At 39.9% G+C, this 20,645-nt stretch overlaps 1 protein-coding gene across 1 annotated transcript in view; it reads right to left on the bottom strand.

The window, feature by feature from the left end:
- Positions 1 to 244: 244 nt before the first annotated feature.
- The window catches only part of TRPM3 (transient receptor potential cation channel subfamily M member 3), a 302,338-nt gene continuing 281,937 nt past the window's right edge, over positions 245 to 20,645 (bottom strand). The window contains exons 23-27 of the mRNA XM_054397381.1: positions 17,162 to 17,372; positions 10,777 to 10,927; positions 10,038 to 10,237; positions 8,889 to 9,021; positions 245 to 1,694 (exon numbers count right to left, since the gene is read on the bottom strand). Of these exons, the coding sequence (XP_054253356.1) occupies positions 245 to 1,694; positions 8,889 to 9,021; positions 10,038 to 10,237; positions 10,777 to 10,927; positions 17,162 to 17,372 (2,145 nt within the window). The remainder of the gene's footprint in view (positions 1,695 to 8,888; positions 9,022 to 10,037; positions 10,238 to 10,776; positions 10,928 to 17,161; positions 17,373 to 20,645) is intronic.

The raw sequence follows: 20,645 nt of genomic DNA, 5'->3' as shown, positions 1-20,645 counted from the left end.
CCTGTTGTTTCCTGAAGTCTTTTAAAGCTTTCATCCCTCCTTTTATTTTCTTAAGTGCAAATGTCAACTGGGCCAAGATGCAGTAACTCAGTGGGTGATGCTGAGACTGACAATGTGCTTCCTTGACCAGTGGCTAATGCCAGAGGAGTTGACAGGAGGTGACATAAGGGTGTTTTTAATTCTGTAAAGAAGAATAGACTGGAGAGCTGACAACTCTTAGGCTGCCGATGAGCTTTGTCTAGGCCTAGCTGTGCTTGCTTTCAAAGCTGCGGAAGGCTCCTGATCTTGACAGTCTCCTCATGGAGAGATTATCCCCTCTGGTCTCTGGCCTCGAGGACTTACTCCTCTGGAATGGGTTTCTCAGGCCTGTTGTGTTTCGCTGTCTGTCAAGTTTGTCACTGATAGAGTAGCTCTTCCGTGTGTGCTGTGCATGCAACATGTTGGAGTCCTCTGCAGAGTAGCTGTTGGCCCGCTCTATTTTTGGAAGCGGGATGCTGTTGGCCAAAGTTCTTGTAGCATTGCCCTCTTGAGGAGATAAGGGGATACCCTTCTTGTCTTTGGTCTCAATATCTTCATGATCAGAGCTTGGGTGACTTAGTTCAGCCTCTCTCTCTGGATGGCAGCATCCCAAGTCCTCCACTTTGCCCCCAAGACTTCCAGGGAAACAGTCTCTCTCTGCGATGGCCTGGGGAGCACTCACACACCTTGTGTCTATGCAGTCTGTAATACTTGTGTACTCTGCTGTTTTGACTGGGACACCAAGGCTGCTGAAGTAGCTTCGAGATGGAGAGAACATAAAGCTGTGAGATTTCACAATTGGTGTTTCTTCCAGAATAAATGCAGTTGTAGCCAGATAACGACTGCTTTTAGAGCGCTCTAAAGTATGATACAAGGGAGGGTCTGAATCCCAGGGGATTTGGCAATCTGTGATTTGCGAATAGTCTGAAGAAAATGCTCTTGTTTCTATTCCAGAGGTTTCCTCATAATCAAGACTCCTGCCAGAAATTTTTTCAGCAGGTGTACTACTAATGTATGCACTGTTTGCTAAAATGGAAGAAGTTATGTGAGCCTGCAGAGCTGTATCTCTGGTACCAAGAATATTTATGGAGCTGTCAAGTGGCTCTGTGTCGGAGTGCATCTCATCCATAGCAGAAACGTAGATGTCTATACAAGATGAAGGCCTTCTGGAGTTTGGGGCAATTGACAAAGTGCTGGTAGGGGCTAAGGGAACCTTTCCTTCTTTCGCTATCGAGTGGGAACTGGTAGCCCGATGCAGGCTTGGAGATCTTTCCTTAAAGATGCTTTCAAACTTTTCCAATCCACACTTGTCCTTCACATTTGTTGCATAGAAAGAGTGGCTTCGCATGCGGGGTGTGATTGTAGGAGATGTTGGAGACATGGAATCCTCTCCCATGGGATCTATGCTCTCTTGAAGCTTGTAAGTATTTCCTTCCTGACTATTGAAGCTACTCTGCCTCACGATGTAGGCTGCATCAGTACAGTCAGATGAGGTCCTGGATCGTATCTTGGTTGTCTCACCTCTCTCTATGCCTGTCAGTTTTTCTAAGGCAGTCACCATTCGTCCCATCATATCTTCCAGCTGAGCAAGCCTGATGTCAACAGTCTGCAAAGAGGCCTTCATGCAGTGCTCTCTCTCATTCACTTCTTCCAGTCGCATGGCCATGTTCTCTACCCTTAAAAAAATGAAAGAAGTAAACAGGTTAATTTCTACAAAGTAGAGATATTCAGCAAAAAGGTCACCAAAGCAAATGGGAACAAGTCTTAAAATTCAGAGCCAGTCTCCACCACCTTGTGTCAAAACGCTGCTAAAAGAAGTTTTGCAAACAAATATCACTTGCTCAGGAAAGTGCTCCAGTGAGTTAAACTAGGAGCGTCAGATGCGTAATCTAGAGGGCTTTTTTTGTGTGTCCCAGGGTCAGGTGTTATTACAGAAATGTTATTATGATTTACTGCCTGTCTGCTGCCAAAATTTCTAATTAGAATGAATCACACTTAGAGCAGACACCACAATCCAGTTGATCCCAGTTGTGCCACAGACAATACCACTGCAGGTAATTGTAGAAACAAATGAAGGGAAGTAGACAATACGTCACATAAAGGGGGTAACATTCCTTTTTTTCTTTTTTTTTTTTCCTTTTCCTTTTCCAGTGTTTTCCCCACATTTACACCAACTAGTGCTACATGGACCTAACAAAATAATTTTTGGTCTCTGATTAATTTTTAGATGAGATATATAGAAAGGTGTACTGAAACTAGGTAATATCAAGTAAAGTGTGCATGAAAACTGCAGGGAGGAAAACACTGATCAAACCAAATACAGACTGCACTAGGGTACATACACTAACATAGGTCCATTACTGTAATTGAACTTTGGGTCATCTGTGTTAACAGTTTAGAGATTGAAATTATGGATTTAAAAGTTATTTATTAGCTGCCTATAATTTTATATAAATAAGAAGTTAGATTCAAGTATTAACAGGTAGTAATTGAATGTGTGATCCTAATTTAAATTTCAGTGTATCTGTTCTCCACTGTTGATCTGTCTAATCTCAAATTCTTTTTGTTTTTTTAATTTTAAATTTTTTTTACTGGAGAGGAGAGGTGAGGAGAGGCGAGAGGTGAGGAGGGGAGGAGAGGGAAGGGGAGGGGAGAAGAGGAGAGGAGAGGAGAGGAGAGGAGAGGAGAGGAGAGGAGAGGAGAGGAGAGGAGAGGAGAGGAGAGGAGAGGAGAGGAGAGGAGAGGAGAGGAGAGGAGAGAGGAGAGGAGAGGAGAGGAGAGGAGAGGAGAGGAGAGGAGAGGAGAGGAGAGGAGAGGAGAGGAGAGGAGAGGAGAGGAGAGGAGAGGAGAGGAGAGGAGAGGAGAGGAGAGGAGAGGAGAGGAGAGGAGAGGAGAGGAGAGGAGAGGAGAGGAGAGGAGAGGAGAGGAGAGGAGAGGAGAGGAGAGGAGAGGAGAGGAGAGGAGAGGAGAGGAGAGGAGAGGAGAGGAGAGGAGAGGAGAGGAGAGGAGATGGGATTGCTGGCCAAGACAGAGAGACTTGTTAATTACATGGTCTTTTGGTTGCTATGGAAGTGTGGGAGTCGATGAGTTCCTTGGCCTAGAGGAGTTCAGCCTTGATGAAACAAAGTTATGTCTTTGAGATAAATACAAATGCTGTATGAGGGGATTTCCAACGGGCAACAGAATGTTGGTTAACTTCCAGCAGCTAGAACAAAAGAGAACTGTACGCAGTAGCAGCAGACCAATCACTGTTTGCAGCAGAGCGTGTGAACTGAAGGCTTTACCCTATCAGATGTGTGCTGATAGCACATAGCTTAGCAGAAATAATATATTAGCACAAAGAATGTAATAATAAAGGTCTCCGATCTGCACAAAGTCAGAGTCTGTGAATCAATCACTGCATGGAAGTAATCACAGATGTGATTGCATTGCTAGTAGTAGGAAATTTGTATAGAAACTCAACAAGATGAGGGTAGTGCAGTCCAGGAGTACACAGGGTGTACAAGATAAGGGTAGTGCACAGGAGTAACCAGAGATGTACACAGGTAAGTGAAAGTGCATATTTACACTGGGTGGGCCCTGACTACACCATTTTATTCACAGAAATAAAGCTGGGGTGAATATGGTGTGCTCCAAATCCAAAGCTATTAGCTGAAGCTATTCACCTTTTGTTGTATATATTGCATATAGCCACTCTCAGATTTTTTTAACATAAATGTATTCTTTTGATTGGTGATATTTCTTTACATTAAATTGCTGTTCAGTTCTGCAATAATTCATTACATAGAACAGCACTCTTAGTAGATGTGATAAAATATCTGCCAAACATTTGGACACAGAGAATATGTTCTGGAAAAATACGGTCATAATCTTGTCCTTAAAATATGTTAGTAAATGGAACTTTCTATTTTCTTGTATTGTTCTTGCACTCAGTGAACAGACAGCTAGAGATGTATTTTGTTCAGGAACAGTTTTGAATTAAAACAGTATTTCAAAATAAAAATGGGCAAGTTTTACTTTGAATTTTTTTTCCACGTGTAATTGAAGATAGTATAAGCCTTTTGGCAAATACGGTATCTATGTATGCTGTCTCCAGTGCACCTGTGCTTTTCCTTACAGAAAGATTTATCCAAAGTATGAGAAGGTGCCAAGCCATCCTAACAGATGGGAATGAGAACAGAAAAAGAGGATGCTACATGTAAAATGTACATCAACTGCTTTCTGCTGAAGCTCAAAAATTTCTAATGGTGAAAACAACTTGGACTCTCTGAGGACAATATTCAGTAACTGGGAAAAATAGAAGGTCGTAACTGGGAATTTGGTAAAGCCTGTATATTACCTCTGGTGAACCTTTTTAATTATGATTTGGGAGATGATGGCTTTGGCTGGCACTTGTTTTGGCTATATTTGTTTTTAACCTTTGCACATGAGTTCATCAGTAATTTAATTGAAGTAATGATTTAATCGTAGTAAGGCAATCCTTTCAGGAGTAGACTTCTTAATTGAGAGTTAGAATTAGTCCCTTTGTGGATCTACGTCCATATTTAAGGCATCATTTATACCTGAAAATCCTTTTAAACTGCCACAAAGAGTGTAGACACTGAAAGTCACTCACAGGGGTCTCCACTGTGCTTGTCATAGGTGATGGTAGAATGGTTTTTACTTAAATAAAACATAGGCAACATTTCCCAAGCCTGTAACAGGCTGTGGGTACTTTGCCTGACATCATTTCGTAAAGCACTGCTGATGTAAGTGGCCAGCCAATTTTCCTAGGTGCAGTGGTTTCTGCAGTCTAAGGAAGCTGGGTTGTCCTTGCTGTGTTCCCACCTGGAGCCTAAGACCATTTAGCTCTTTGTGACCACAGAGAGATGCCATTGGATTCACAGACTGAATTTCCTGCTGTCACTCTGCTCATGTGGCTGAATCTTCTAGGCTTGGTAGTGGCCCTTTTACCAACCCAAGCCTGTTTCTGTGCACTGCAGCCTACCATTTCTGAAATCTGGATAATACATCTTCATTCACATAGATGTTGTTAGTATCATTGCACTACATTGCACATTACACATTGGACTATAATCATGAAAGTACTGTAGTAATGGACACTATACAGCACCAAAGATGACATAGTATCCACTCTTACCTGCTTTTTAAAGAGTTATGATGTGACCCTGCTCAGGTTTGCATTGGGTTTGAAAGAGCTGAGACTTGTCCATATGAAAAAAAAAATCCTACTAAAGAGACTGTTGTAGTGACTTTATGCCAGATCAAGAAAAGCAGCACATACTTCATCAGATTATGCACGTCTCTGTGCTGGTCAAAATGTGCCACTGAAAGTTTCACAGTGACTAGAAAGGAAGGCTCTCCAGGAAAAGTCGTGATTCTTCTGCTGTAGTAAATTTCTCCAACTTTGCTTTCCTCATAGGTTTGCAGAAGATTCAGTAAGATTTTCCTAAGCTGATAAATGCTGTTCAGGGAAACACCTTACAGCTTTGTACTGCTTTGTATTTTTCTGCTTAGGCAGTCACTTCTCTGATGTGTATCACTAAGCTGCTGCTATTTCTATATGCCTGTCTGAGATCCTAGCTATTGAGTTACTGCTCTAAGTTACTTAGTACCTGGTATCAGGAGAAGACAAATGTGTGAATTCTTGCTTTTAACTTCTGAATGTGAAAGTGTAAGGTAAATGTAAAGGACATATTCTATGTGAGGACACCAAATCTGGACACATCTGTAATGTTGTTATAGGAGAAGCAAGGTGATTGCTGAATCAAGACAGGCCCCATAGGATGGACTGCTCCTAGGTGAGAGTATAAACTGCAGCTTGTTGTAGGTCAGTCAGACAAGATGCTGTGGTCCTGACTGAGCACAGCCATTGAACACTTAACTGAAAACCACCCAGGTCAATGAAACAGAGATGGGATATCTTTTTGTTTTGTTTTTATGAGGTCCTAATCTGTCTCTGGGGCTGAACCTGAAAGCAAGATTCTGTTCCCCATCTCCTATTTCCCTTTCAGTGCTAGCCCCCTGCTCCTTCTTCCAGGTGTGCTAGGCTTTGCACCTATGATGTGCAGCTGTATTTCCTCCAAGCAGGACCTGGGACACTCTGATACATCTGTCTGCAAGTAGGAACTGCTCAGTCAAGGGGTGAGTGTATCTTGAGTGGGAAAGCAATGAACAGTCCAACTCCAGGTGCAGGTATATCACACATGGCTTGTCCCAGCCTTTCCTTCTCTTTTAGCCTAACAGCATCCACAGCTTCCTGCAAATGCAAGATCTTCAGGGGGAACTTCACTGGCATTTGCAGAGATTTCTGATTCAATTTTACACCAGTTGGACAGATGATTAAGCTGGTGTCTTATGGATATATTGTAGGTATTTTTCTTGCCAATCTATTGGGAGAGTTCTAGAGTTTCCCTTTTTGGGCAAAGCCAGCATCTTGTCAAAGTCTTTCTTTACAGTTTAAATTTCTGTTAGCTGTTTCTGGTTTTTGCTATTATTGTTTAAATTGTTACATGTTCCTGCTTGTGAGATACCTTTCCACAATCATGTATTTCAAATCAGTAAATAGGTTTTATTAATATTCTCCATAGGATTTTTGATTAATAAAGTTTTAAGGTTTTTATTAATCATCCTGTCAATTATTAAATATTAATAACCATGAAGCCTGGCCATAACTGCAGATAAAATTACCTGGGCATCTAGTTTTTAAAACGTGTTTATTACTTAGCCCTGATTCCTCAAATAACTTTAAAGTATTCCTCAGATCTCTGAAATACTTGCACTTGCCTTGGGCGGTAGAGCATTGCAGGTGATTTGGAAAGGAAAGAAGAAAGCTATTAGTAGATGACAACTGCATTCACTTGGGATTTTTTTGTTGCAAGTCCTAGTAGTGTGCTTGGGTCCCAGAGTGGCTGCTACACCAAATGGGAGTGGTGCCTGGGTCCCTCCTATAGTGCTGGGGTATGCTGGTTTCCACATTAGACTGTTTGGCTAAGGTAAATGCATTTTTAAAGAACTACTTTTCTGTGGGACTCTGGTGCTTGTCATCATTTAGGATTTATAATAATGAATTCTCTGGAACAAGGTGCTTTAAGCTGTCCATTTAAAACAGAGATAAGGGCTTTTTTCCCATGAAAGAGGCCAGCATAAAGTGCAAAGGCAGACTGTTAGGCATTTGTTTTAAAGGACTTAGAGCACTTACTTGAGGCAAGAGGTGTCCCATCTAGATTACTTCTTATTTTCAAAGATTTCAAACAGACCTCTTCTTTTCTTAACTACCCAAAGGAAAGCTCTACCCCAAAGAGACTGGAACCGGTATCTATGGCTTTCATATTAGTTCCCTGACCACTGGGCTATCATAACACAAGAAAAAAAAAAGTACTCAGTTGTTCCACAGATCAGTTTAGCCCACCATTTTACTTCAAAGCATATGTAATTCTTCCCACCTTATATTCTTCATTCTCTAAGCATTTTCTGCCTAGGAACTTCATGGGCTCAATATGCTCTCCAAGTATGTAGCAGTCTTTACTGGATTACTTGTCCATAAGCTTTTCTAGTCTCTGTTTGAACCCCCATAGACTTTTATCAGATTCTTTTAGACCTCATCAGCTTTCAAGAATTCCACTATTCCACTACTTACTGCATGGTAAAAAAAAATCACCTATTTTTGTTTTATTTTGAACCTGTGCTCCTGCTAGGTTAATCTTTTGTTCTCTTATATCTTGTTCTGGGAGAGACAGCAAACAATTGATTTCTACTAACTCTCTCCTTGCACTCATAATTACATAGACCTCTATCATTCCATTTCTCTTGTCTCTTCCAGACTAAGCAGAGCTGCAATAATTTGACATTTTTTACAAGGAAGCCATTCCATGCCTTACCATTCTCCTTCCTTCTCTAATGTCTGTTTAGAAAATACGTGTTTCGGGTATTCTGTTTTCAGTAAGCAGACAACTACAGGGTAGCATATCTGCTAATCCTGCTCTGGGAGAGATTTATTTCCAAACCAGATGAACACCTTTTAGGCATAGCTGCAGCAGGGGCAGTGCCAGATTACGTACAAGAAGAGTGTTATATCTGTGCAATTGACTGCAATGACAACTCAATTTACTTCTGTTATTGACGTTGAAGTGGAATGTTCAGGGAATGGAGTTTTCAGTGGTCCATAAGTTTTATGAATATCTGACAGGATATTCCCCTAAAATACTTCTTGGTAACAGTGCTATGAATCAAACTACAAGCTCTGCTCTCAGACTTAAACTCTGTTTCTCAGCTGCTGTGTGATGAAAGAATATAAGTACCACAGCAGAATTTTCATGAATTTTTAGGATGAATGAATTTGAAGACTGGCAACTTTCTCTAAAATTAACATATTATCTTTGTTCTCTGTGCATTTCATTGCTGTTGGTGAATTGCCTAGTTTCTTTTAAATTAATGTCAAGATCCCTATTGCTCTCAATGAAAGTAGCTGACCTGGCAAGGTCATCCAGAACAAGGCTTGCTCTCTAAGTGATTGGCTTGTGCTAAAGCCATAGTTTTCATTGAGGAACTCTCATTTACTCTACCATTGTGTTCTGACCACTTGTGCCCTAAAGTTCTGCTTTAAGAACTGAAATCCAATAATAATTTATGTTTCTCACTACATCAGTAGTATTCTAATACATCTGGTTAAAAGATTTGCATTTTCAAAACTTTGAGGAACATTTGCTTTAGCAAAAAAAGAAAGAAATTAACCATCTTTTGTCACTTTTTAGTTAAGACTTACTAAAAATAGCTTAAAATTTCCCTTTTCAAGAAAAAGGAAGGGTGAGATTGGCAACAGGAAAACATTTCCCGATCAACTCACGAGAGAGCAAACAAAAAAAGTGCACCTTTCTGAAGTGACACGGATTCTTTCATCATTGGAGGAATTGAATCTGTCATCCTTTTCTCTAAAATATTCTTCTATGCACTGCTCTTCAAAATCATGGACTTTTTTCAGTTCATCCTCAGTTATGAACAGTTCTGTGGAAACAATAGAAAAATGTGAATTTGTCAAAGATTAACACAGGAAATTAATTACATTCTTCTTATTGTGGAATTCATGGACTAAACTTTCAAAAGCAGTCTTTGAATTTGTCTGGTGTTTTTGTATGAAAGCAAATAGATGCAGCTAATTACCAAATTAGTGGCTTCAATTATATGTGATTCTGGAGATGGGAACACTTAAGCAGGCAAATACTGAGCAAACATGAATGTGTTTTGATCGCATGAAATCTAAACACAGCTGCTGGTCAGGGCCTGGAGAGACAGTGGGAGCAAAAGCCCACCTGTAGCCTAAGACAGAATACAATCAAACTAGCTGCCAGTTAGGAAAGGAGCCTGAGTACAGAGGATCTATTTGACATGGCAAGGGTTGATCTGCAGGCAGCAGCAAGGACTGTGGCAGACGGTGTGATGTGAGTGGGAGGAGAGCAGTCTGGTTGTACTTGCAACTTCAGTACCACCACATGGCTTCTGCTCCCTTCTAAGAGTTATGAGAGTTCATATCTAAGTGTCTGAAGGAACTACTCCTCCAGTTTAAGTCCATGTTGAGGAGGGAACATGTGTCTACAAAATAATTACTTCTCACCATCTCTCAGCTTATCTAGGTAAAAAGACTGCCGAGGGAAGTATGTGTTACTTGCTCAAAAAGTAGTAATGCTCTCTCTGTATTTTCAGAGAGCTCTGGAAGTGTGATGGACTGTAAGAAGCATTACAGGAATAAAAGACCTCTGGCAACAGCAAAACAAACCTCTTTGCCTTAAAGAAACAAAGAGGGTAACAACTCCAAAAGATCCCAGAAAAAACATAGCCCTCTTCTGAGAAGAAATCAGGGTTGAGCAGTGCAGTTAACCCAATTCCAGTAAGATTTTTGCAGTTGAAAGTAGTTCTCTGATGGAAAGGTTATCAAGGTGCTGGACTTAGCCTTCATTCATGTCAAACCCTAGATGTCACCATGGCCATTTGCAAGTGTCACTGTAAAATTATGTAAGGCTTACTTAATCCATAGTCTCTCTCATCTGGGTCACTTTCATGCTTCCGCCATCTGCAGCAGAGGTGTTGGAATATCATAGTCATGTGGCTGAAAATGATCAGAGGCGGTGGGAGAACAGGTCTTTCATGAAATGTCATGATTAGCTGATATCTTTGAAACTTCCATACTTGGTTGGATATGGATTTGACTTCGAAAAATGTATTGCTAGAAGGCAAGAAGAGGAAAATAACATCAGATTGAAATGGTTTTGGGTACTTTGCTGAAGATGAAATGACAGCACCTTAACTAGACACATTCCACTATTAGTGGCAAATGTTTCTTTGTTACAAAAAAAAAAAAAAAGAAAAAAGAAAAGAAGAACAAAATGAATAAATTTGTGCTTTTGCAAAGCATTGTGGCAATGAGCCATTTTAAAGTATCTTACTGTTGTGTATGTCTACTCTGTACAACTACTGATTCTTACAACAACCAGGAAAGTATTTCTGTTCTTGTTTACTGTATCAGGAGTAGATGATGCAATAACTGAACTTTAAATTTTTTGGCATTTCAGCCCTGATTCCTGTCAGGTGTTTGTCCTTGAAAGTGAGACAATGTGAAGGGCTTGGCTCAAGCTACTGCCTCTGCCTCTCTCACATCCTCTGAAAATGGGTCTCAGATAAAGTCTGCATCCTAGCAGCCTACTTAGACTGTGAATGAATAATGTCCATCCCCCAGAAGTCCATATTTTCCAATGTGTCACTCACTTGAAAACAGCAATAAGGAGGTTCACCAAAAGGATGTTTGCAACCAAGAGGTAACAGGCCATGATGGCAGGAACAATCCATGCTCCTGTCTTGCAGGGAGGTAGCTGGATTATTTTGCCATCTTCTCTGGTTTCATTTTGACCACAAGGAGCTGGAAAAAAAATGCAAAAAAATGCAAGACAGGAATGAATCTTATTTTTTCAGTGCTTTTAACTGAAGTACTTAAATATTTATAAAGGCCTGCCTGCCAAAGCAGTATCTTCTGAAAAACAGTAGCATTGGTGCTTCTCCCAAGAAGTCTGCACTTGCTATCAAAGAATTTACAAGCAGCAATTCTTGTAATGGTGTGTTATCTGCCATGAATATCAAGATATTTTCCTCAGAAACTGCAGGAGATGTTCCTGGTGTGAGAAAGCTGCCTGGTTGTGTACAGATAAAATATCATGGTATTCTGACAGTAATTAGTGGCTAGGGAAAAAAAGTTTAATCCTGGAAAAATGGCATGCATATTATTTCTTTAATGGTGAAAGCGTGGTCTTTCTTGATTGATGGAGAGAGATGTGACAAACAGCATAGGGAAAAAGAAGTACATGAATGTAAATTAAAGACTAGACATTTATTGCTGTGCACTACACTGCCCTGAGCCCCTCTGGGATATACTCACAGTGACCTTCTGCTGTTAAGGACTTTTGACTACATGCCTAGAAACAGTGGGGGAGATTTTTGAGTCTTTACCGTACCGGGTAAAGGGACTTGTAAGCAACAGAGTTGCCACCTGTTTCTTCCCCTAATGCTTTGGAACCAAAATGTTCTCAATATTAACACTGCAGAACTGAATCACGGAGAGAAAAACCGTAGTGAAATAGTTTTCCTTGATTATTTTTATATGTGCCTTCATATATTGTGGTGGGTGATCTGCATTTGCAAGTGTTTGTCAGTTTATGTGTATTTTAGTCCTAGTGGTCCTAAGTACCTCTGTAATCAGCTCTTCAAGAAAAGATTTGAAGCAGCAGCTTACATACACAAACCATTTTAATAAATTTTATGCAGCAATGCAGCTAGTTTCCCCTCATCCCCATTGAAAAGAAGATTAAGTGAGGAATTTTCAAAGCACTCAGCACTGTCTCAGTTCCTGCTGGCATCAGTGAGAGTTTCCCCCTGACTTTACAGACCACAAAGTCCGTTTTGCCTAAGCTCTGTTTTGCAGAATTCCACCAAAGTCAACAAACCCAGGATTTCCAATACCAGCTATTGCTTCTTAAAAAGGTCCTTCTGAACTTGGGTCACAGAGTATGAGATTCAGCTGTGCGTGTCTGTACTGGCCATCATATGATATTATGTGTGATTTAGGTACTTGGTTTTGGGTGTTACATACAGCTTTTAGACTATTACATGCAGAAATATTACAGACATATGGATCCAAAGAGTACATGATACATCAGCTTCAAACAAGAGTTCTCCCCAAATACTCAACTCAAGGAAAAAGAAATGGCAAAGCCAAATACAAACAATACTACTTTTATAAGCAGCTCTATTGTGTCTGGACACATGGTGTCACTAGTCCTTCCTACATACAAAAATACATTTTATTACTGGAACAGGCTGAAAGCACACAAATATTTTATTTCTCAGAAAACATCAATTTGCAGATTATTTTAAGTTAGTGCTGATTTCCTGCTTCCTGCACTGCTCCAAGCAGCAGTTTCAAAATGCCATCTGTGAGCTGCTGTATGGGACTACATGCTCTCAGGCCTTACCCATCAGAAATCGGGACATTCAATACCTCTTGGTATCAGCGCCCAATTTGAGACATACATTTCTGCTTGTGTGGAAATACTAAGTTGCTCACATATTGATTCATAGCTACAGAGTCCAATACAGCACAATACTGAAACCCATCATGATTTCACCAGTAACAGAACAATCACTCTGTATGTTGGTGAAACTTGTCCTTTTGTGTGCGGAAGAACAGAGGAAATAATGCCTTTTGTAGCAATGAGAAAGCTGGTGTAAAATGCATTTTAAAGCTTAGATCAATGACCTCAAAAACTCAGTTCAAAGTCTGATTACAATTCTATTATCTAATTTTTTATTAAAAGAAGAATTAAAAAAAAAAGGGAATTTTCACACTACTGAGACAGAAATAATGTCTTCATCTTTATTTCCTTACAACAGAGCATTTAGAATACCATTAATGCTTCCCTGAATTTATTACCATTGGAATTCCTACAAATACAAGTTCCCATAGTCTATTCTGTACCTGCAGAGATGTTTCACTTGGCCTGAAGGTTTACAAAAGTTTTTTTTTTTTTTCCCCCACATTTTGTTGAGGGAACGGTTTTTAAATAACAAAGGAATACCAATGTCATGCCTTCCTTTACGGAGACCTAAGCCACTACTTTAGTCTTCACATGTTCAGCTGATTGAGGAAATGTGTGATGTGTGTCCAAAATGCAGAAGCCTGTGTTCGACTTCACGTCACTGAAAGTCTTCCACCTTTAAACTACAACATTAATTTTAAATGATTTTTTTCCCCTGCTATTAAATGAACTATTCTGAGGAAAGTAGAAACAGAAGTTACTCTTTCTATGAAAAAGGATATGATATTATTTTTAGATAATGAAGATGCTTGTTTATATGTAAGAAGCTAGAATTCTGTTTCTAGGACGCCATAGCCTTTGTTAAGATAACTTGGGACAGTTTAGTTGCCCCATCCTAGTATGTAGAATCCCAAACACATCTGACCTCCTTGTTACAGCAAGATGGGGCAGCTCACTCTCCCTCTCCGCACACACCCCAGCATGAGTGCCAACAGGATGGCCAGCTGCAGATCTCAGAACTCAGACAACAGCCACTGCACTACATCAGCGAGGTTGCTAATGAGCAAACCAGGACATTGTATATGTATGAAATGTTGATCAGTGCAAGCTTTATTATCCACCCCTTCAGTGTTTTCCCTTGTGCTTTGCTCCCAAGCAGGGTTCCACTGCATTGAGACCCATTTGATTAATGCCAGTGTCCCGGGGCTCCCACTGAGGTAAGGCTATACTTTCCATAGAGCCAAAGCTTTTGCTTGCTGGGTGCTGTGCCTCGTTCCTGAGGGATCTGCACCTGCGTTCGTGTGTAACGCACTTTGCATATTGTAATTACGTTTGGAGAAAATCAGTGATTGTTGTGGTATGTGCAGGAACATATTGTGATACCCATCTTTTTCAAAGTACAGTTTTAACATGTATGAAAGCATACTCATCTTTTTACATTACTGCCTTGCTTTAACAAAAAAAAAAAAAAAAACAAAACAACAAAACCAAAACCCCAAACATAGAATATTTAATTAATTAATTTAATATTTGCTGCAGCAAATTCTGCATATTTCAGGTAACTGAAAACCTTAATCAGTCTGATAGATGCAGGCCACCGGATAAAAGTTGGACATTATGTCCTGAACTCAGGCTTTATAAAATAATAGATGGCTGGAGTTTTAATTTCATTTACATACATTAACTTCAATCAACTTTCAAATATTGCATCCTGACATCTGTGGATGAGCAAATTTTTTCATCTCTTCTTTCCTTTACCGCAATCTCTTCCTATGTTCATTTTTCCTTCCTGGTTCCCATTTACAGTTTCCTGTACAGGCCTTTCCTGCTGTAATAGCTAATCCTTCCTCTTTCCTGGCCAGCAAACAGTTGCAAAGCAAACTGCAGTAACCCACCCTTCTGTGTGTTTCAGGCCTAATGTGGTGGCAGAGCTTGGGAAGAATTTGTTTCCCTACTGTAATTACTGACACGGGCATTGCCCATTTTTACTGCATATTGAGTGGAAGGCATGGGAAACAATGCTTGAAGTTTCTGCGTTGTGGCTCTTCCCCCAGCTGCACACTTCCAAAGCAGTTGTGAGAGATAATGGAGAGAGAAAAGTGCATAACTGAACTGCTCTGTTACCAAATAGATTTTTGCCTTTGATTAAAACTTCTAGTGTAAAAATGGGTATCACTTTTACAACAGAATTTGAACATTTTGGACATCATGAGAAACTGCAGAATGTGTTCATATGTTCAATTCTAAAGAATAAGGAAACCGTTAAGTGTGTATTAACTAACAAACCAACCCATCTTTTTTTGTTTTATTTTTTGTCTAATTTAATTAAAAAAAATTATCCCAGTCTGGATATTTTAAATGCACTTTCATCACCCTGTGTTATCACCATCCAATTTTGATCTACACTGAACCCAAAGGATGTGAATTAATTTTATAATTTTTTTAATCAAATGTCTAAGCAATCATACCAACCTGCTAGGCTGGTAAATACCGGAAAAAAGGCTAAGCAAGCTGCCTAAGGCCATCCATGTTTTTGATGATAGAAAATAGTGAACTCCAGGAACTCTGAATCTCACACTGTTGCTCTGTTCATCAGCAGAAACATCCAGGGAATTGAACAGTGTCTCAATACTTGAAAAAAGTTGCTTTGTGACCTTACATATTTCTTCTTGCCTTCAGCCACATTGAAAATTACTGTGAAGTGTCTCTCAAATCTGCTGGTATTTTAATTATTATTTATAGTAAATGTTTGTATTTTTTCCTTTTATTTCTAGTGCCTTCTCCCTCTTCCTCCGCCTACATTAAAATATCCAACAAAATGGAATCCAAAATATAATCTCAGATGAGTGCTAAGAAGGGGAATACTACTGCAACATGGCCAGAAAGACTTCCAAAGTTGTGTGTAGGTTGTGCACAAATGTCATCCTCTGCCTTTGTCTAACAATGCTAAAAACATTGCCTGTGCTACAGAACCAGAATACAGATTAAAAAAACACCAAACCAACCAACCAACCAACAAAAAAAGCAACAAAGAACTTCCCCCCCAAAACATTGGTATTGTTTATTCTATTTTGTGCAAACCTGTTCTGTTTGTTCTAATTTCAGAATCATCCATGTAAATCACAGCCTTTGTGGGAAACTCCTACAGAGCCAGGAAAAGCATAAAAACTCTGCAATCACATAGAATTTTATTTAAAAGTTTCATTTATACTAATAAAGCTCCAAGAGAACTGAATCCCAGAAGATGCTAGAGCCCAGCAACGGAGCACACAAGAGAGAGGCTCCCAAGTGCTCTCTGAACCGAGGACTACTCGAATTATAGGCACAACATCTGGGAAGATACCAGACAGAGGTGCAAGTCATAAGCACCCAGCTAATCTGCCACAGAATCCCATTTATGGGAAACCACAGATCACAGATTTATTTCCAATTTGACTCGCTGTATTGGAAATGTTAGATCTGTGCTTGAATCATTTAACTGTCTTTATATGTTCAGTGTAATACCCACAACCAAATAATTGAACCTGTAAATACACTTTGAATAAGTTACAGCACTGTTTGAAGATACCACTGCCAGGAAATATTAATTATAATACAGAAAAAAAAATTATTACAGTGGCACATACGATAAAAAGGAATATCCTAAACTTTAAGCTCTGGATGCCATCTGCTACTGGGAAAAAGCTTACTTCTGAATGCTGCCAAGGCTTATGCTTATTTAAGTAGGAATAATGAAAATCATTTGTATGCCAGTGTTTGCTAAAGATACATTGTGATTCTTAGTGTGTTCATCTACCTCATGATTTCTCATGACCATCTCTCGCCTTTGGTGTGAGGCACTGGGTGGCACCAGGAGGTTTGTTTTAAAATAGAAAACTGGCATTTTACTGAACAACAGCCAGATGAATCCTGAGGAGATAGTACATGAAATACTGGCTTTCTTTCTCTTTGCATTGATGTGAGCACAATCTTGCTTTCCAATAAACAAGTAAATAAAGCAAAATTCTAGTAATAGGTCTACTGTCCCCCAAAAATTGCATCACATGGTTTAAGGTGAAAGTGGTCACAGGAAATAGGTAACAGAGGAAAGAAAACATATTGGATTAGATCCTCATGAGGTGCAGGAATTGAAGCTCTAGCCCAGTGTTATTAGACTTGATGCTCACTATGAAGCTAGGTAAAAAGTATTTAGGTCTAAAATCAAATAAATGTACAACAACAAAACCCAAAGCCAAAGCCAAAGCCAAACCCAAAAGAAATGACTTTTTATGTCCCTGTTATACCAACAAAGTCATGGTGGATATCTAAGTGGGTATCACTGTCATCCAACTGGTAGGAAGAAACCATTGTAAGCCATTATGCATGGTAATTTATCATTACAGATTTCTGGTTAAATAATTGTGAAGTGACGCTAGAAACATGTTCTGAAACTGACACTGCAATATTAGCTGAAAAAATATTTTTGTGACCATTCTTTGTGATGAAGGAATTCCTCTATTCTGAGCCATTTATTGAGCACACACACACATGGTCTAGTAAGACATCATCTGATCAAAGTTGGATACCTGACTTTGGAGTATGAGAATCATAAATTTGCTTACGGTCTATCTGGTCTGCAAATACTTCCCCATAGATCATCCAATAAGGCATGTAAAAAATGTTTTTTGCCAGCTTCCATGAAGGCTCCTCATTGGGGAAGAGAATAGCTTGTCTTGCAACACCAAAGCTCATCAGAACCACCAACATGATGATGACAAAGTACATCATGTCTATCATCTGAATGCAAGGACAGGAAAAGGGAGAGAAAAGGAACAAGAATTAGAGTAACTTATTTGTCCACATTCCCAGTACCATATGCTGAAAAAAAAATTGTAAACATTAGAATTTTCAAAAACAAATTTTGAAAAGCTATTCGCAGTCTTACACATAGCAAATTTAATTTTCAATGTGAAGCTGTTCTGTTGTGTCCTTGTTTTGACCCAGTGTTGTTTTTAAAGAAAATTTGAATGTTACGAATAGGCTTGAAAATATGAAATACCATCTGCTCATACCAGTTGCAAGAACAAGAATTTAAGTTCAGTATACTCTGCAGCCTAGTCTGGGCAAGGGTCATGAGATGATGTATTGTTTATAGGCACCTAGTGGCAACTGTACCAAAACAAAAGGACTGACATGGATTATTTTGTTAACTGGTAATCATTGTCTTGGACCAAATGAAGAAAGCTGCATCTAACATAAGGAGTAACGGGTGGCAGAACAGCCTGTTACTGCAACATAAGGGACACCATGGTGGTAACCAGAGAGAAAGGAAAGCTGTGATACTGGCTGGATGAGAAATTAGCTTGGTGGAGAAGGCTGACAAAGACCATATTTACAAAAAAATAAATGCAGATAACAGAGACACTTGGCTCTTCCCTTCTTCTATTCTTCTCCATTGTTGAAGGCTTCATGAGCATATGCACAAATTTAATTAGTGCTTGCAAACAGTGCCTACCCATTCAAAATTATCCTGAAAAAAGTGGGACAGTAATCCTAGGAAGTGCTGAATAAAGGTTGAAGATTAGAAGAGGAGCTGTGCTAGAAAAGACTCTCCAGAGAGCAGAGCAGTAGGCTTCAAGCAGGTACAGCAGAAATGTTTTATAAAGCAAACTGAATGTGAAAAAAAAAAAACAACAACCCAAACCCCAACCCAAAACCAAACCCAAAAAACCTGGGGATAGAAGAGAATAAATGACTTAAAGATTTAAAAGAACTAGACAAGTGAATCAGCAGCATTCCTACATTGTTCAGAGCATTAATCTCTCAAGAAAACCTGATTGAAGAGGAATTTCAGATCATTGTAGCTCAGAGAACACCCTGAAATGGAGAAATTGCATAATTACATTTAGTTCTTATTGCTTTTAGGGAAGGAATCTGGATATGAAATTTACTTTCTCGTTTCTTCTCTACCTTATCAAGGTAGAAATTTATAACATGATTATGATCTACCATAATGCCTATTTTAAAATATCATGCAAGCAAATAAGCATAATGAGTATTTGGTAGCAACTTTCATAGCAAATTTGTTTTCCCTCCTTTGGTTGTATATCTAAAATCTCAGTAGCTTTTCTAAATTCCAGTGAAATAGATGAGTGAATTTGCACTGACTCCAGTGGGCATTGTATCAAGCCCTTTGACCTTTGTAGGGTCAAATTGCAACTGCTAATTTAATAAGGACATTTCAATCATTCTTAAGAAATACTAGTCACTATTTTAAAAGGTCATAAAATGAGAAACTGCTGATGCAGTTTAATAAACAAGAGGGATCTATTTCCTTTTCCTGTGCAGAGAAGCTACAAAAATGCAGATGTTCCCACACAGTAAGAAAACTAGCATTCCTCTAGTTTTCTTGACATAGAATCATAGAATGGTCTGGGCTGGAAGGGACCACCAAAGGTCATCTAGTCTGACCTCCCTGCAGTCAGCAGGGACTTTCTCAACTAGATCACGTTGCCCAGGGCCTCATTGAGTCTCACCTTGAATATCTCCAGGCATAGGCCCTCCACCACCTCCCTAGGCAACCTCCCATGAGGGTGGTGGAACACCCTCATGGGAAAGAACTCTTTCCTAGCATCCAATCTAAATTTGCTCTTCTCTAGTTTGAAGCCATTGCCCCTCACCCTATCACTGCAGGCCTTTGTAAACAGTCCCTCTCCATCTTTCCTGCAGGCCCTCTTCAGGTACTGGAAGGCTGCTATTAGGTCTCTCCTGAGCCTTCTCTTCTCCAGGCTGAACAACCCCAGCTCCCTCAGCCTGTTCTTGTAGCAGAGGTGCTCCAACCTCCTGATCATTTCTTGTGGCCCTCCTCTGGACCCGCTCTATCAGGTCCACCTCCTTCCTATATTGAAGGCTCCATAGCTGGACACAGTACTCCAAGTGAGGTCTCACCAGAGCAGACTAAAGTAGCAGAATCACCTCTCTGGATCTGCAGGCAAGGCATCCTTTCCTGCAGCCCAGGATGCAATTGGCTTTCTGGGCTGCAAGCACACACTGCCTGCTCATGTCCAGCTTCTCATTCATCACCACCCCGAAGTCCTTTTCTGCAGGGCTGCTTTCTATCACCTCATACCCCAGCCTGTATTGATAGTGAGGATTGTTCTGTTCTAGGTGCAGGACCTTGCACTTGCTCTTGTTGAACTTCATGAGGTTCACCTGGGCCCACCTCTCCAGCTTGTCCAGGTCTCTCTGGTGTACTGACAGCACCAGACAGCTCGGTGTCATCTGCAGACTTGCTGATGGTGCACTCAATGCTACCGTCTATGTCACTGTTAAAAATATTGAACAGCAGAGGTCGCAGTACGGACCCCTCAGGGACACCACTTGTCACTGCTCTTCATCTGGACTTCAAGCCATTGAGCACGACCCTTTGGATGTGACCAGCCAGCCAATTCCTTATCCACATGCCACTGTGATTTCATTTAATTACCAAATAAAATGACAGCACATCTACCACCATACAAATATCAGAAAAGCACATTATAGTATTCTGTTACTCAAGTTAGTAGCTAATAATAAACTCGGCTGTTCAGCTTTCTCCTTTTGTATTCACCTTTGCTTTAGCCCATTGCTGTTAAACTGCTCAAGCCCATTCCTGCCCCTTGCTAAACTTCTCTTCCATATTTGTTCACAGTTCACAAAGGTAAAATCTATTGCAGCTATTATGTTAAATGCAATATAGAGGTAGATGAAGAGAAAATTACTTTCTGGAACTGTAAAGATGGAAATAGTAATCTTTTTCCTCCTGAGTCTAGGACTTAAAACAGAAGCTCAGACATTAAACATAGTCTGTTGAGGAATTCAAAAGCTGTGATGGGACTGCTATGTAGAACTAGTTATACCAAACTTTACGTTCTCCATAGTATTAAATGGCACTTGGAAGACTGAAATAAAAATGACAGAACCCACGGAGGTAAATGGGCATGTGATTTAAACAGAAATACACAAGGGAGCATCCTGGAGCATGCAGGTACAGCTCCCAGGCAAGTCTGTGCATGATATATATGGGCTGGC

The sequence above is a fragment of the Indicator indicator genome, chromosome Z, assembly GCF_027791375.1.
Source record: "Indicator indicator isolate 239-I01 chromosome Z, UM_Iind_1.1, whole genome shotgun sequence".
Taxonomy (NCBI): Eukaryota; Metazoa; Chordata; class Aves; order Piciformes; family Indicatoridae; genus Indicator; species Indicator indicator.
The sequence above is the reverse complement of the archived record's forward strand: the minus strand, read 5'-3'. Positions and strand labels throughout refer to the sequence as shown.